General features: G+C 35.9%; 1 protein-coding gene across 1 annotated transcript in view; it reads left to right on the top strand.

Moving 5' to 3' along the window:
- ROBO2 (roundabout guidance receptor 2) overlaps positions 1-18910 on the top strand; it is a 423078-nt gene that overhangs the window by 325365 nt on the left and 78803 nt on the right. Inside the window, exons 10-14 of the mRNA XM_068421342.1 lie at positions 6027-6232; positions 10301-10382; positions 11085-11250; positions 12960-13126; positions 17531-17652. Coding sequence (XP_068277443.1) covers positions 6027-6232; positions 10301-10382; positions 11085-11250; positions 12960-13126; positions 17531-17652 — 743 coding nt within the window. The remainder of the gene's footprint in view (positions 1-6026; positions 6233-10300; positions 10383-11084; positions 11251-12959; positions 13127-17530; positions 17653-18910) is intronic.

The raw sequence follows: 18910 nt of genomic DNA, 5'->3' as shown, positions 1-18910 counted from the left end.
GAACTGGAGTACAGAAAAATCAGGCTCAATTCTCACCTCAGTCCCAGTCTTCAGTATTATCTTAGGCAGCTAGTGTGGGGATGTGTCCTTAGCTCAATTAAATCAACACAGTTGCCTTGAACTTAGTGGAGTGCTGTTGGTTTAGAACAGCTGCAACGTGTAGCCCTTTGGTCCCTGTGGCAATAATAAGGCACCAAGATATTTTATCACCTCAGAACTGTGTTCTAAGAATTTCTCAGTATGGTTGGATGTGAAAAGAGACACGTAAAAATGTAGGTAGGATTTTCAGGAAAGGAAAAGCAAAGCACTCCATGATCTGTCTTGATGCTTTCCATTTCAAAATTTGGGTTTGAAAGTTATCCTGCCTTGAAGTTTACATTACTCGATCCTTTTCATATGTCAGGAATCCTGTTGATATCCCTCTTCATCCCATTGTGGATAGAAGGCAGTTTGCATCCTTTAACGTTAGTGGAGAAAACAACAGATTTCCTCTTATACTAAGAGATTGTTGCATTCCCCGGCGTCATTATTCCTTATCTTAACTGACTCATTAAATATCTCCTGACAGACTTTGATGAATTTTTGCCATTAAAACTGTTGTTTTATGCAGAGGTCTACTTTTACTGTTCCCTTAGAGACCTGCCTGCACCATGAAAGTTTGAAAAGATGTCTAATTCTGAATAATATGGCTTTTCACAGGAGCATATTCATCACAAATGACAGGTAGAGAGGTTCAGGCTCACGTTATAGAGGTTTGAGCATTAATTTGATGCCTTTTCTTTGTTTTCCAAAAGCTGTCTATATTTTTATGACAAGGGGAGATAATTTCTGCCTTATTCTTGCATCTTTATAAGGACATTGCTTTTCTGTAAAGTAATTTCTGGAGACTAAAGGCTAACCTTCGCGCTGCAGTCTCCTGGAGTCCTTTCTCTCATGGTCTATGACAAAATGATGCATTTTCATTCAACTCAAATTTAAATGTAGATTAAAAGATCAATTAAAATTAATGGAAAGGCAGTGTTTTTGAATATCTGTCCATAGTACTGCCTGATTCAGTGCCATGACTGTGATTGGAAAAAGTAGAACACACAAACATTGGCTAAGAGGACACTGAGCTGTTAACGGTTGCACCTGCTGGTGCTGTACAGATTTACTGCAACATGGGCTGAGAGGATCAAATCAGGTTCAAGGATATTAGTGATGAGAAACTCTTCGTTTTGACAGACAATACCTGTGGTCCATCTTTATTTGTTTCTTGGGAGTGGGACCGGGGGGGGAAATAATAAATCCTAATGACATCTTTGGAATTTTCATTAGTTTATTTAACAAGTCAACAGAAAGTTCACAAAGGTGTCCCTGCTAAAATGCAAACTCAACTACAATTACTTCTGATTAAACACGGTGTGCATTCCACGTTGCTAGAGAAAGCATTAGCTGGTGGCTCTGATGCTCAAGGAATGCAAGGCCTGCGTTCTTGAAACACTTTCCAGAACCCACTGTCAGCATAATCATTATGCAATAATACAAGGTTGAATTATAGAAATACCATTTCATCCCTGAGTCAAAGAGCAGGTGAGGTCAGGAGAAAAGTGCCAGAACAATATTGTGGAACTGAGATTATATAAATAAATGTAACATTAGATCACAGATATTTTTTAAATCGCTTTCAGCTAGGAAGTTAACCATAAATGTCTAAATAATCTGGTTTGGTTGATGCTGAGCAGAAGTTATGGAAGCTAATGATTTTTATCAGTAGAGAAATCTAATTTAATGGTTTTAAAAATATAATAAAAGATAAACACTGTGCATACTAGCTATATACTTAAGCATTAGTGTTCTGGTTTTTGGCTGGTGATTTCAGTTTTACTTCATAGCCCAGAATTTTTCTGTTTGGTTAATGATTTAATAATAGTGGCGAGCCATCTTTTTCATTTTGAACACATTTTTGTTTGATCCAGAGTAATTTAGATCCAATTGAAGTTCCAATACAGAATGAAAACATATGTCATGTGCAGAAAAACAAGTGCTTAATTATACCATATATAGCAGTGTTTCAGTCGTTACATTTTTGCACTTACAAGTCTTCACTGGAAATATTTTTAACTCAAGTGTTCACATGAGAAGAGATTACTAGCTGTGATGAAATGTGCTGAGTTGAGTGATAATTTTGCTGATTATGGACTGTGCTAAGAGGCTTCAGTGTATTTGAAATTCAAATCTTGTATTTTCTTGAAAGGCTATCATATAATCCACTGTCTAATGCACATCTGGAAAAGCAAAAATAATTTTTAAAATTGAGACAATCTTAGCAATCCTTTCAAACTCAAGAGTGAATATGCAGCTCACAGTCTCAAAGTGACAGATCATGCAAATAAACCAAATGCTTCCGTCTATGTCTGTGCTCAAGATAAAACGAATAGTTTACAGTTAGCAATTTATTCCATAAATTTATCCATCATGCACAGAGTATTTTGGAGAAGATCTCAGTTTCCCCTAATTTAGTCATTATTTATATTTATTAATAAAAATTTCAGTCACTGCATGCTTAACTGTAGGATCAGCCTACCAATGCTAGTTTACCCAGCAGCTGCAGTTTAGGATGAGTATTGGAATGGAAGAGCAAGCGTAACCTCCCAGAGTGGACGGCAACATAAGAATGAAATGTTTCATGATATTCAATTAATTTAAAAGATCACATTTCTGGGCTTTTGAATGAAAGCAAAAGGCTGGACCTATAAGGAGAATTCAGAACAGATGTTAAAAAAAAAAAAAAAGAGAGAAGGAGTTGGCAGCATACCTCAACAGCTCCCTCTCCACTGATTTGGAATAGACACTTAAGGCATTTTTCCCAAACTTCTCTGCAATTTTTTGACTATAGATCTATTGAATATTCTGGGATATGTCTCTGTCAAATCCTTCTGGAAGAATTTAATATCACTCACAGTTTACTTATCTGCAAATCTGGCCACTGTGATTCCTGTCCCTGATCAAATGTATATTACATGTTTTATAGCAAGGTATGACAGTTTCAAACAGGAGAAATTCAGAACAACTTCACAGTCTCCTGTGAAGCTCTTCCACAAAAAAGACAGAAGAAGGGTTGGTCTCTGCTTTTTCACATCTTAAGAGAGCACCCTGCCCTGTCATGCTAGTGTTTATAATGAGAATTTCAAGAATTGTGTCTGATTTTCCTCATTAATTCACCAGGAAAACTTTTGAAATGTTGATTTTGGAAGTGCAAAGTAAAGACTTCGTTTTTTCCTTCTCTTATTTTTATTTCCTGTTGTAATTTGACTAGTTTTCACCCAAATTTAAACATATGGTTTCAGTTGATCCAAATTGCATTTGTAGTGAATAAACTGTTCGTTAACAAATATAATTTGTTCTTTTCTGATACTCTGCTCAAAATTGAAGCTGCATTTTATCACAAAAGCATGTGATAATTTTTCAGTTACCAGAATATGCGAATATTTGGTTGCTGACAAATAGTTTCAAAACCATTTTTTAAAACTGAATTACTTTTGAAATCAACTTCTCTTTTACTATGCAAATATATTTTAGCCACACAAAATGTTTCTGTATAATGGATATTAAAATTTCCTGCTAGGAGAGAACAACATAAAATTTAAATAAAAAATTAAAATATTTTAAAAGAAACTAACAAAACCCTCAGCCTTTTTGTGGATATTTTTCATTATTTCTGTTCTTCAGAATGCTTATGATATATCTTTTTAAACCTCTAACCGAGTGAGTTTTGAATCCTTGAACAGGAGACCTATGTAGTAGGAATACAAGCAGGTACACACGTTTTAGAGAAGATTTACAAGTCATAGTTGTGAAGACAATACAGTCGTTCACAGATCAGTGAAAACCCTAAGTGTTCATTTAACCTTTAGCCTTAGTGTCATGGAAACCTGTAGTGGTCTTTCACCCGTAACACCCTTGAAAATGAAGATTCCTTCTGGCCAGGAGACTTTCAATTATACTATTGATCAGAGCTATTTAAAGGATTATGAGCTCCTCATTTGGGCTGTAAAAAAACTAATTGCATGCCAAAGAACAATATCTGTAATGCAGTAGGTTTTGAAAATACCTACATTGCTACACCTATGAAAGGTAATTAGATGCAGCAAATAACTGCAATGGAATAGTTTTTACAATAGTAATTATTTTTCCTTAATTTTTAGCTACCTAGAAAACTGGGATTTGCTGTTTTACTTTAAATCTGAATGAAAACTTACACAGATAATTTTTCATTTGAATATACTCGTGCTGCAGGTATGCTGATAGTACATATGATCTGAGATCGATTTTTATTTCATGAAACGGATGAACTGTGTAGTCATAAGGAACCTTAATAAGACAAAAAAATCTCATATCAAGGTGAAAATGCATTACATTTTCTCTTTTCTTGTATTATAGTGTTTCCCGTCATATCTCTGCATTCAGTGGGTGGTATTTCAGAATTTCCAAAATAGCTTTCATGTTCTGGTGTTAATAAGTAATCTCTATTGGCTTTTTGTTTTCAGTTTCAATTTCAATAAATGTGACGAACTCACACTCCAAGGTGCTACTAATACTAACGATTCTATTATTTGTGTATCATCTTGTTAACAAAATAAAGGTAATTAGTATTTTTGCAAGATTACAATTTCAGAAACGATTATTTTGGTATAAAATTTACCACTAACTTCTCCCTACTAGTTTTTATTTATTAAATAATGTAATGAAAACACTTTGGATCTGTTGAAGGCTCCAAAGGTTTGCATCACAAAGAGCTCAAATACAACAAACCATATTACTTCACAATAATTTATTTTCACTTCATTGTTAGAGTCAGTTGTTGTGAATGAACTAGATTCTCAGCTAGAATAAATGATTCATACTCAATTGACATCAGTGGAGGCAGGCTAACATACAGTGGTTTAGGAGCTAATCCTGCCTGTTACAGTATTTAATACCAATCATATAATTGTTCAGTTGTTCAAAGATTTAAAACAGCAGCAGTGTGGCAGGTAAATATATAAAAATGAATTCTTGGTTCTGTTACACTGATTTTATGCAGGAGTCATAGCCTTGTTTATATTCAGGTATTTCACATTCGTTTTGTATAAACACATTCTTTAGAAACAAAGAGTTATATTCTGCTGCTTAACAGATGGCTCAGAGAAAAGATTCAACAGCAGAATTATTTACAAAAAATTGGTCTTCCAAGAAAAGCAAACATGAGCATTTTACCTCAACTTCAAGATATCCTCACTGGTCATGGAATGAGGTTTATATGCAGCCGTGCACTCACTCACTGGTTACAGAGTCCTTTAAGCAGTATTTCAAGCATGTAAATGTAAATTATTAGGTGAAAAAAAATTTAGATTGTTCATGGCTTTAAAAGGTGATGAAATTATTTGATAAGTAAGCTGTTAAATGGCTTGATTGAATTTTTCTTCACTGGAAAGAGTCATTTAGATCACTCAGATTGTGAAAATGTTTTGTATTATTGTTTGATATTTTTGCTGATGAAAACTTGCAAGTTGAGCGTGAATGGGGGACGTGGTTGGTACCCATGTTAGAATGGCTATGGTGTTTTACTTTGAACTTTAATAGGTTTTCTTTTTTAGGCCCTAAATTAGGTAAGCAATTAAGCACATTTTGATGTGACATTAAACATATGCTTTAAGTGCTTTCCTAAAATGGAAGAAATGAGAGATGTACCTTAGTTCTTTTCTGGATCAAGGTCTTAATTTTCATCCTCTTTTAATTAAATAAGACTGATGATCTTTGCTAACGGAAGTTTATATATCTAGGTGTTATCTCACAGTGGTGAAATAAAATTCTTGCCAAAACGCTTTTCAAATATACCAGTTAATTGTTAACGAGTATCTGTGGGTCTTCCAAAAATAATGTTCTTAGCCTTTTAGAGGCTAACTTAAAGCAGTCTGTTAAAATCGGTACTGTGTCAAGGAAAGGGCTAACTGCAGCAAAGGATTGTTAAAGGTGTGGATGCCAATGTGTGTGTCACTGTTTAGTCTTGACAGATAGGCCTCCACCCATCATTCTCCAGGGGCCAGTCAATCAGACACTGGCAGTGGATGGGACAGCTTTGCTGAAGTGCAAGGCAACTGGTGACCCCCTTCCTGTCATAAACTGGTTGAAAGAAGGATTCACCTTCCTGAGCAGAGACCCTCGAACATCCATACAGGATCAAGGGACACTTCAGATTAAAACTCTGCGGGTGAGTAGCGATAACAAAACAAGGGCTACAAGTGATATGTGGCTAGCCTTGAGTTGTTGGTGTGTGTCTCAAGCAGCTCTACCGTCTTGCTGTTATCTTCAAAATTAACTTAATTGTCTCTTTTACTATGAAATTCTTACCAAGTCCACATCCTATTTCATTCTTTGACATTGTATAGGGAAGGGCTGGGGGGCAGGGAAGAAGAGCCAAACTGCCATCAGATATTTCTATTAGAATTCCCTAAAAATAGAATTGATATTTAAAATCTTATGTATGTTGCAATAAAACATGTGAGTTGCGACGGTTAGACGTGTAAAAGGATAGGCCTTCCTTATTTTTTCAGTTGGTCTTACCGTGAAGCCATCGGCCTGTTGTCTCTGTTAAAACTTAGAGCAGTTCATTTTCAACACCTGATCCTAATCTTCCAAGGAGCTATTGTGCTAGCAAGTGATTCTGGAGTTCATCAGGGTTTGGCTGTGCACTTTCTCCATCAATGACCCTTGGCAGTCTTGAGCTGGCTGATTTATTCCGATGTTACGCTTGCTGGAGATGTTCCATAAGGCTGTGGATGGGAGAAGACAACTAATGCTGTAACGTACATGCAGTCATATGCAGAGGGATTTCTATTCAAAACAAATGCCTATTAGAATATTTACGTTTTGACACATGACATAATGCGATATCTTAAAAGTACAAAGAAATCTTATAATACTCCAAATACTATAACGTAGATTTTGTTGATAAACATTGCATCATTAATCTTTGCTTGGGCTTTTAATTTTTTCCTTGTTCAAAGGTAAAAATGTGTAGTTGTTCGTGTGTATGTGGACAAGCATGTATATGGAAAAACAGTAAGGTAAATGTAATTACTTGTTAAGAACTTAAAGACAATTTCAGAAACCATTTAATTTCATCAGCAGGAATTTCTGCACTTAGCTTTGCCATCCAAAAAAATGTCAATAAACATAGCTACTGAAGACAAGACATAAAGTGCAGTTTTGTTTTCTGATACCATCTCATCAGTGATCACAGATGAATTGTTAACTTCATTGGAACAAAATGGAATTTATTAAAAAATTTATGCTAGCTTTCCTTGAGTAAACAATTTATCCTTCCTCCCTGGGCTGAAGGCAGGTTTAGGCCATGAAGGTTAATGCATTTTTCCTGTAGAGCCGGATTAAAGAGTGCGCTTGAATAGCCAAGATTCCCCAGTAGTGTTAGAAAGCAGCAATTAAAAGTGGAAGCTTAGTGATTTCAAACAGACTTTGAAGCCTTGATGATGGGCTTCTGTGGAGTGTCCATGAGGCAGAAGCTCCTGGGATACCTGTCTGCATGCAGCTATGCAAACAATGAAATTGGTTCTGAATCGTGCCAGCGCATTAATCTGGCTGTTAGAGGCACAAGGTCTGTGAGCGAAGGGAAAAAAAATTGCTTGCAAAGGGAGAAGAAAACAGTATTAGTAGTGAGTGTGGTTTTGAAAGACATGAAGCTTTTATTGATCCTTAAGTGGCTTATTCACTAGTAACCAATTTTCCTTAAAGACTCAGAAAGACATTTTTTATAAACCCCTCAATTGCAGTAATGTGCACGGTTTGATTCAGATTTAAGAACAAAGACCACACACATCCATAAAAAACAGATTTCTCCTGTACCTTGCAATTTTTGTGAATTAAATATGGATTTAAATCTAGAATGTTTAACTTTTCTCTCAGGTCTACCTAAGCAAGGACTAGCAACACTTCCTAAGCAAAAAAATGTCCGCAAAATATGTCCAAGTACACTTACATACCCAAGTTCAAAACAAAGTAATATTTATCACCCACATGTCCTCAGCCTTCTCCTCCCATCACAAATAATAATCACTATTACAATCATAAAAGATTTCAAGATAAGGGTGAAGATGAGCTACTACTATTTAAACCTTTGAGACCATCTTCTTCTGCTCTGTAACTCTCTGTGTGTAAATCAAATTATTCAGTCACAGTGAACCATGGGCCATAGTCATAAACATGAACCTAGAGATTTTTCTGATAAGCCAGTCTCCCCAGTTGCTCTGAGGGAGACAACTAAAAACTCACATACGTTACTCACTCAGTACCCTTTCAGACAGCTCAACGCTGATGGAAAACTCCCTTCTGCTCCGTAGAAGTGTACCACACCAGATTTAGACACCTGCATTAACTAAGGAAGTAAGAAAACTGTTTATTTTACTGAATAGCAAAGATTTTCCATTCACCTCCCCTGTTGTTTTTCCATAGCACAAAAAAGAAGTATAAATAATTGAATTATCGATACACAATGTCTGTATCTAATCCATCCAAAGTCTGGAAGTTAGATAATTCACCATAACTTGCAAGAGGCAGCGTATCTCCAGCTTGCTTTATACGTTGAGTTTGCCTTCTGCAAGTTACTCTGTTGTGAATACCACATACTTCATTGAGTATGTCCTACACCATCTGTCACGGTAGTACACAAATGAAGTTGAGAACCATAGCCTTGAGAAATATTCTCCATTATCACATAATGAAGAATTATATATTTAATAAAAGCTCAGAAGAAGCAAAACAATACAGTACTTCAGAACGCAATAAGGCTATCTCCTCTGGAAAATCTGTCTCCTTTCAAGAGTCTTTCTCATTTTATTAACAGTACCTCTTTATTTTGAGTCTCTGAGGCATTGTCAGAGGGGTTTAATTATTGCTTGTATTTCATGGCAAAAGCACATCCTAAAATGCAAGTTATGCTCATTCAAACTATTGAACTGGCATTAATCAGTTGCTTCCTGCCCCTAAGAATGGTACACTGCAGTCCCAGAGTATCTGAAGAAAATACAAACAAAATTAAAACATGACAAAGGTAAAAATCAATTAAATTCTATATCAAGTAATCTAAAGAACATCTCACTTATTTGCCTTGACATTCTGCTTGAAGAGTGAGGTATAAGCACTTTTGCTATAGTGCCAACCTACATTTAGCAGAACATCCATTACAATTCCTTAAAGTTCAATAAAGCTTCTTGGATGCAGTCCTATTTCCGTCAAGTCACCTGATGGTGAATATAATTCTTCTCTTTTATCACTAGAGTCATAACTCTCCCTCTTCTGCTTCCATCTCCAAATTACCATCCTTTATACATAGTGGTAGGAGTGCTCCTCTCTATGTTTTGTGCTTTGTAAAGTTACCGTTTTCCACCCATTTCTGTAGTCTTCTCTAGTTCCTGCCTCAGAAATCTTTACTTTAAATTTAAGTAAGTAATAGCAAAACACTTCACAAATTTTCCAGTAAAACAATTTATATAGCAATGAGATTAATATTGACAATATAATTCAAAATGGTTTCCCCAAATAAATTTGAAATATATGAACTGACAAGGGAATCACACAAGTTTTATACAAATGCAGGTTTTCTTGCTACCAAAGTGCCTTGCAAGCTTGAAATAAAATCTTATGGGAAACAGAAGAAAGGTAAATGTGGTGTAGGATCTGATTTAACTTTGCCATTTGAAAATGGCTTGGAGGACTGTCTGTGTAGAGACAACCGCTGTTAAGTCTCAGCAACGGTATTTGTATGTGTGGTGTACTGTAGAGAAAAACCTTCATCTGTCATAAGAGTGACGTAACATCATAAGATGATGTAACGGCCTTCCTGGCACTGGAAACTGTAACTCTGGGTCATCACAGGATAATGAACAGTGAGATTTTATCCTCTAAGAAGTTAATTGTTGTTATATTGTTATCTGATTTCACGTGCATTTGTTGTAACCAATACAAAGATTGACACTGTCTAAAACATCTATTCTATAGCACTTACATGCTGTACTGGTACCATTAACAACATGAAAATTAAAATTAGAAAAGTATTAGAAGCAAATAATCTTATTATAGTTCTCTGAAAGTAAGCCACCATTAAATGATTGCTTGAAAATTCCTAGTGCTCTCTAGTCTGATGTAAAATGTAGGCTAAGTCCTTCTTTCCAAGAAAGATTTAGAAAAAGATAATTAGAGTAAAATCTGTCAGCTCATTCTAAAAGATTGTTAAAACTGCCCTTAACTGTTTTTTTATGTCTAGCTGTCCGATACTGGGACTTACACTTGCGTTGCTACAAGTTCCAGTGGGGAGACATCTTGGAGCGCCGTGTTGGAGGTGACAGGTAAGCAATGTCCAGGGGCTGTTTTTCAGTTGACACAAAATGAAAATGTAGACTATATTAGAGCTGTCTGAGTGAAATAATCCATTCTAGAAATTCTGAGATTGAGATGGAGAAGTTTTAGATGGGAAGGCTGGATCCCTTCACACACCTTGCATTTCATTGCTGTATCTTTAAATGCCCATTGACATTGCAACAATTTGTATTTGTCTTCAGTGACAGCGGTGTGCTATAGCTCTTCTAAACAGGAGTATTAATAAACTGCGGATTCATCCAGTAATTGGCTTGGGCAAGAAAACTATCATGCCTACGGAGTCCTATCAAAGTCCGATGTGCTCTCTCTGAGTACTGGAGTTGATCTGGATATAGGAACTTTCTCAGCCTTCTAGTAACTGAGATTTTGATATTTTATGTAAATTTCAGCAAAGCTGGGCTTTTTTGTTATTATTTCCTTTATATATATGTATATTTATATATAACCTTTTGAGTTTTGCGGGTTTTTTCTTTCACCATGTACCTAAATAATGATAGCTCTTCATTCAAAAACATACATGGCAATGCAATTGTTGACTTCGTTCTTTACAGATTAAGAACATTGGTTATGCTGATTTTGCAGGTTTGACATTTTTTTCCTTTTAATCTTCTACTTTGATAAATTTACACAACCAAGGAAAAAAGTAATTGTTTTTTATTTGCCCCTTACAGAATCCGGTGGAGCAGCAGTCAGTAAAAATTACGATATAAATGACCTCCCTGGGCCACCATCCAAACCTCAGGTCACTGATGTTACTAAGAACAGTGTCACCCTGTCCTGGCAACCAGGGACCCCTGGAAGCCTACCAACTAGTGCATATATCATTGAGGCTTTTAGGTACGTGAATTATTCCACTTTTAATCTTCCTTTCTAATTTTGCTTAAACCCTGCTACCCACTGTTCTCCTAGTATTGTAGTGTTCTTTTGGACTCTACGTGTATCATTAGAAGTTCACTAAAAGATGCAACTCCTATGGCAGGCATTGATTCTTATTTTTTAAATTGATTTTTTTTCAATTTATCACTTTTTTCTAAATGATTAGTTAGAGGAGCATCTATTTCTTCAGGTCAACAGGAATATAACAAGACAATGCAGTCATTATTTGTTACTTTTCCCTTAGCACTGATGGTCAGTGAGAGTCTCCTGTGGGAATGCTGCAGGTCAAATCATTTGGGTCAGTGTTTTCTTGACTATCATAGTACAAATAATCTGAAAATAAATGGATAATCCTGAAGCCTCTGTGAATACTTTAATTCCTGTTCTTGGTAAAGCAGCACCTATTAAAGAGTCAAAGCACTTTAAATTTGCCTTTTTTTTACTGTTTTAGATAGATTAAAACTTTTAACTGTAAAGGCTAGTTTTGGTAATTTAGGATTTCACACTGCAGCCTGAGGCTGAAGCGAATCCAGCTGCTCCCTTCCACCCAGCAGCGCTTACTACGGGGTAGGAAAGAACTCCTGGGCCCCAGTTCAGCAAGTTTGTTTAAGCACGGGCCATACCTCTCATGTGTATCAGTAATATACACTTCTGCTTAAAAATGTGCATGTTCTTAAATGTTTTCCTTAGTCAAGATGTGCAACAAATGACAAACAATTTAGTTCATCTTTTAATTAAAATTCATACAAGAATTTGTCAAAATCATATGCATGCAAATTTAAGAACTTAAAGTGATAATGCTTCATCCTGCTATGTTAATATGCAAAGAACATTACTGTATGTGCAGACTATTGGTTTTGTTCTGGAACTTGTACTATCCTTTATGCATTACGTGAATGAAACAATTGCAACAACGTGAAACTCATAGCTTTCTTTTTTTTTTCCTTTTAATATATTTAAAGAATTTTTCAATTAATGCTGTACAACAAAACACAATAAAATCAAATTTTCTCTTTAAACTTTTGTGATGTTTCACCCTAGATAAGCTTTAATGACATCCAATCAATAACTCTAACAAAAGCCAGGCATTTTCATTAAAAGCTGTTTTAACAATCACACTTGGAACCTCTTCACAGAGTAGAGAGTAATCTAATTATAATAATGTCCAATGGAAAATGTAGCGACAGAAAAAATATTCATATACTTTCGTTCATTTACAAGCACGTTTTCAGAAATTTTTTTTATAACTTTTGAGTATGAATGTAGTTCAAGAATGCTTTTCTTCCAATGACAGTTTACTGACATAATTTACTTAGCAGTATAGAAAATTGTTCTTTTAACAGCATTTTCTTTTCTAAGGTTTATATTCAAGAGTAGTTTATTTATCATTCAAATTTACTTTACAGCTTTCCACGCTTTCCTTTCGCAGGTATTTATTTTAGAGAGATAACAAAAGCTTTTGCTTCTGTTGAAAGGAGAAATACTTTTGACAGCTGTGTTTATTTTTTATCCTGTCTTGATGAGTTAACTGAAACAAACATTTTTATTTTTACCCTGCTTTTACTACTTTTTTCTGTACTTAGACTTGATACAGGATTACAAAAGTAGATCCTTTCACTTTATTTTTCTCTTGCTTTAGTCTATAATCTTCAATCCTCTTGTCATTGCAGCCAATCTGTGAGCAATAGTTGGCAAACAGTGGCTAACCATGTGAAGACTACTCTCTACACTGTGAGAGGACTGCGCCCCAATACAATCTACCTGTTTATGGTGAGAGCTATCAATTCACAAGGTCTGAGTGATCCCAGCCCTATGTCAGATCCTGTCCGAACACAAGGTAATAGTAATTATTAAGGCTTATGGGCTTGAGCTGAAATAGAAAGAAGGAACTGAGAGCTGACCAATAGGTCAGTCTAGACATTTGGCTTTAGCACTCTTATTGAAGGAATCATGAATCGAGCTTAACCAATAAAGATAAAAAATAGTCCAATGTTTGCTGTATCAATCTGGAGCTTAGGAGAGAGAGGTTAGCTCTTTAATCCTTGGTACATTGTAGATGTTTTGATTTGCAGTTCGGTTAGACTTGGTGTGCTCCTTGATGCCTGGTTTCCATTGAAAGTAATGTGAGTTACCCAAGCTTTTCTGAAAAGTGCTCTGAATACCATGCTCTCCTCAGTATTTATTCTCTCTGTGTCCTTACTTCTTCTCCATTATTATAATAGGGATATACTATAATAAGAAGTGCTTATGACAGACAGGCATCATGTTTAGCATTAGTTTTAATCAAAGGAATTGCACAAAATATCTGTAGAGTATTGATTAATCTGGTCCAACATTTAGGCAGAAAAATCATGTAAATTAAAGCATCTGCATGCTAAGAATGTTTTGAAGTTATTCTAAGAAAAGTATGGGTCTTGTATTCATATACCTAGATTTCTGAATTCTTTATATTAATCCACTGCATAAACCAAGAGGGAAGCCTGAAGCGAAATCCCTGATTTATAGGGTGGTGATATAATTGATAGCTGTGATCCTTCACTGCCATTGAATTGACTATTGAATTCTGTTCGTATTATATCAAGCTCTAACTACATATAACTGCCACAAACAAATTTCTCTTCACAGCATGGATTTTTTTGACTTTGACAACACATTGCTTGAATACTTCATTGAAGACTGTAGTTCTGTTTTAAACAGGTTGGAATACAGGAATTAAGAATTTTTTTGAATCATAATTTTTTCAAGTCCAAAGTAATAGCTCCTCTCACAGTTAATTTAGAATGAGGTCCTCTGTCTCTGTTCATGGAAGTTATAAAAGTGTGCGTGGAGAGTGCATCCTGTGTCAGCCTCCAGCATGTGTAAGTGGTTTGGGTCCTTTGCTGGTTCTAGATGGAAAGAGAGAAACAAGAGTAGGGTGGTATTTCTTTATCACATAACCATCACATCCAGCCTCTCTCATCCCAGTCTATTACTGAATAAATCTATCCTTAATAATTGTCCCCTCAAAATAGTAATCATTGCTGTAAATAGAGAAACAGAGGTGCTTTCTGAAAAGCTGAAGGAGTGAGTTGGGCAGGGATTTCATGGCTTGACTATCCACAGAGTATCACAAGTTTTCTTCTCTTACTCTCCCGTTATTACAGGGTGACTCCTGCTTTTCACTGCACTAGCCTTTCAGTCTGCATAACTTATTGCCTAGTTAAAAAAAAAAAACTTTGTTTGGCATTTGCTGTCAAGTATAGACTTTTTATCTGACATACTGACAAGCAATTTGATTTCAGTAAAAACATGTCTTTTAATTAGCTACAGCATGTGTTGCAGCTTCCATTTCCAGAAGCTGGTTAGCAGTCAAGCACACTGAGACATGTACAGGATTTATAGCTTCTTTGCAAGCCTGCAGTTTAATAGAATTAAATCATAAAATCAATTGAAAATTAACATAATGTTTTGATGTGATTTCTAATTATGCCTGAATTCAATTCAGGCTCACAGAAGAAGCTGATACACAGTAGAAAGCTTATTCACGGTGGCCGTGGAGGAAGAAGAAAGCAGCTGTAACAGTGCTATATAATATTAATTTGCAACAGGTGTCTGTGGTAGCTTTAATAGCTGAGCATTTCATTTCCTAGTATTAAGTATAGCAAATACAAATAATAGGATTTTATACATATTTTCACCAGTGGTCTACAATCAGGCATTTTCGAAAGGTTTACCTTATACGACTTACATCAAATAAGGACAGAGAAATCAGTAATTACTCTAAGAAAAGAGTTAATTTCTTGTTTGGATTATGAACAGACCAAACCATATATTAAAAAACACTTTAAAGAAAGTACATGTAGTCCTATCCCTGGAATTTAAATTCCTAGCAACTAATAGTAAGTTCACTGGAAGCTGTTAAAAGAGAGGTTAGAGAAAATACATAGCCAATTTAATTTTGGAGACCTCTTAACTGTGATCAGAATATAGCTCCTTGAGCCAGTTTTGCTTGAGTCATGATTTTATTATTCCAGCACTTGACAATATCCTTATATTCCTTTTCTACCAGGAGTCTACTAGTAATGTGAAAATGACATTACAAGATGTTACACTGTGAGCATCACATATGCATATGTTTCCAAGTGTACATACCAGAAAACAGAATTCCACATGTACATCTTGATACTAATTTCTTACTGTTATTAGCCCATGTTATTCCCTTACTTGTGGACATATGTCCCATTAAAATGATGAAATGCAGTTCATACAAACACACTATGTAGAAATGTCTTTTCTCCTGATGGAATGTAGGTACTTGGTTGGCTGTGTACCACAGGAGAACTTAAGCTAAAATGTAGCTGTGGGTAGCTGTAGGTATTTTGTACGAAAGATCATAGCTTTTTGTGGATAGTAGCATAAATTACCATCCTGTAAACCAGTCTAAGTTGCTGCCTTACAGATTTATTTTATTATATCTCTCTCTTTCATTCAAAAAGACTTTGAATAGGCGTAATTTGCTAGACAAGCTCCTTCACTGACATCCATATTTGGATTATATTTCCCTTGGAGATCCATGGAGCCATTTTCATTTGAATATCAGTAGAGGCCTATGACAATATTGTTTATTGGTGGCTCAGAACCCATAACAGTCCAGAATTTTGAAGCTGAAATAGTGATGATCCAAAACTACTTCCTTTCAAACTCCAGAGGCATGCGATTCATACTCAGTTGTTATATGTAAATGTTTCATTTTTAAGAGCAGTATTATTTCTTCTTAATATTTAGAAGATAAAAAGAAATCACATGCTGCATACTCCCATATCTAAGACCATCAGAGGGGGGAAAAAGACCTTTTGTGTATGTATGTATTCTCTTCACAAGGACATGATGTCGATCCAAAGAGAGGGAAAGTGCTTTGGTTAGTGAATGGCAAGGGAAAACCAAGCAGAATTCAGAGATGCCTAGACAGACATAACCATAATATATTGGACCTTTTTGAATATAATCTGTACTTGTGCTCCAAATCCCCTTTTCTGGAAAAATTACAAGCAAATTCCAGCAGAAATAATCAGTATGTGTATTTCTAACAGGCATTATGCAATTCACGTAGACAATTGACATAGTGAGGGCATCTCTAACTGTTGACCAAGAACAATGTAAGACCCTTGAAGGATCCATTGAAGGTATCCAGACTTCACTGGCTCCTAGAAAGTACTTTCATTCCTGTCTAAGTTGGAGGGAAGGAGCATGCTATGGTGATATATTAGCTAGGTGATAGCTGTAGGCCCATATTCTCCTTTTGGCGCAAAGTAACAGAAAATTATGATTTCCAGGAACTATCACTAAAAAGACACATTGCACCTCTCTTCTCCATTTTCTGACACATATTTTGTATTTGCAGTTCCTATTTAGCAAAGGTAATACAGCTTCATTCAGTTTAACACAATGGCATAACCCAAATGTGGTCCTTAAGGACTAGGTACTAGGGCCACATGTGGTACTGGAAATGGAGTCACAGTTTTCCATAGATGTATACTAAGTGATCAAAGTCCTTCAGATTTTGACTAGAAGAAATAATTTCCCCACACACTTTAACGGAATCTTTGACATAATCTTGAAGAGAAAATTTTTGTGGTAGAGTGTATTTGTTGGTCTTTCATTAGATCAGAATCAGTTTGGCTTAATAAATTAATTCTTTCTTCATATTTGCACTGGATTTCATTATCTATATCTGTAAAGGGAAAATTTGCTTTGCAGAAGAAAATGCTATTTTTAGTGTTTGGTTTCTTGTTTGCATGGTGTGTGGGGAGGGGAAGCTTAGTGAAAGTTTAGAAACATATAATGACTTAATGTCATGTATGCTCTAAGAAAAAAAAACCTGTTCATTTTCTTCAATTATACTAACCAATTTGGTTTCAGACATCTGGGCAACAGTATTATTATCTGAGTATTTTGGAACTAGTGAATATTGCATCTCTCTCATCACTTACCAGATCTGTGAAAACTTTGCCATTGAGTCTGAATACTCATTTAAACATCTTTATATTTCATTATTTCCTAAGCAGCTAAAGGTGAAAGGTTTGTTTGCATTACTTGATATGCTTTGGAGTTCATATTTAAACCTTAGTACTGTGTTGTTTTAAAAACAGTACTATAAAGGGTGTTTAAATCAGGTAATTAAGCTATTCAGTGATTCTTATTGATGCCATATATAACTCTTCTCATTAAAATAATGCTTTCATGTGTGTGCCTGGCCTGGCAGATATCAGCCCACCAGCACAAGGTGTGGATCACAGGCAAGTCCAGAAAGAACTGGGAGACGTCATTGTACGACTGCATAATCCTGTTGTGCTGACACCCACGACGGTTCAAGTCACCTGGACAGTAAGGCTTCTGTTATTATCACCTTAATAGTACTTTAATTTTGCCTGTTTATCCCTGCAGTTTTTTACTACCCTGAAAAGTTCCAGTCTTGACTTCAAACATTATACAGGTGTATATATGCAGTAATGGAATGGTCTTTTTATTTTCTCTTTCAAGTCAGGCAGGTTCAGTCTTCAGTGTTCAGCTCAAAGCAAGCTAGCCACCTGACTAGAAAAATATTATAAAAATGAATATGCTTAAGACCATAATCTGAAGGATAATTGATCTGTGGACTCATTACTGTGCATGTCAAAAAATAATCAAAGTTAAATATCAACATGAAATTGCTGTATGAAAAAGCACTTTCCACTTCAAGGCATAGGGACCTCTGACAATACCCTATTTCTTGGTGACCCTAAAATGCAAAAATAGCTTTCCTATTGGGCACTTGTAGTGAAGTCAGAAGCACATAGTGCTGATGCTTGATCCACTGTGTAGCATCTGGTTTTCTAGCCTTACCCGCAATCAGTGGATATTCTTTCATTATAGAAGACCAGAATCTTTTTGGCAGTACTTAACAACATTTCTATTTGAGGGGTCAAACTACTGGGTAGAATTTCTGCTATAGTATTTGGCTTTGAAAATGCTATGTTTCCCTTCCTGAGGCTTGAAGAAAAGGATTTGTAACTGTAGAAGGAGAGAGAGAGAGTTCCCAGGGCGCTGCACACCAGAAAAGAGTGCTTTGTTCTTGGGGCTTCTGCCCCACAGGAAGGAGAGCCATGGGTGGAAGAGTGTGAGATATAGTACTGCAGCACACGTCACTGAAACAGTTGTATTATATAGGATGAATTCTGCTAACGGGCTATTCACAATACTCAGTTTTTCTTCTACATGTAATATTGCTAAAAGGTTAATGTGTACAGGGGATTATACAACAGGAGATAAGAAGTGTGGTGATAGGTTTTGTATTATAGGGATTACTGTTGCTTTTGCCCAATTCAACCATATTTACGGGGGCTTATGCGCCATCCTTGTTCTGACAGATTGCAACGGCTGGGTGGGGGGCAGATTAGCATAAACAGAGAAACCCACAAATTTGTCTTTCTTAGAAGATTATTTAGAAAATATGTCATTGCACTTTGCCATTGATGATGTCAGCTCAGCTTGCTTTTCTAAAAATGCTGTCAGTTTCAGCTACAGAACTCCAGGACAGGCTGACTTTCTCACTCAGGCACTCTTGCAGCAAACCCTGTTGCCCAAGCAGATGGGTCAGTAGTTT

This window comes from Nyctibius grandis, chromosome 2 (assembly GCF_013368605.1).
Source record: "Nyctibius grandis isolate bNycGra1 chromosome 2, bNycGra1.pri, whole genome shotgun sequence".
Lineage (NCBI taxonomy): Eukaryota > Metazoa > Chordata > Aves > Nyctibiiformes > Nyctibiidae > Nyctibius > Nyctibius grandis.
Note: the sequence above shows the minus strand (reverse complement) of the source record. Positions and strands in the feature narration are given on the sequence as shown.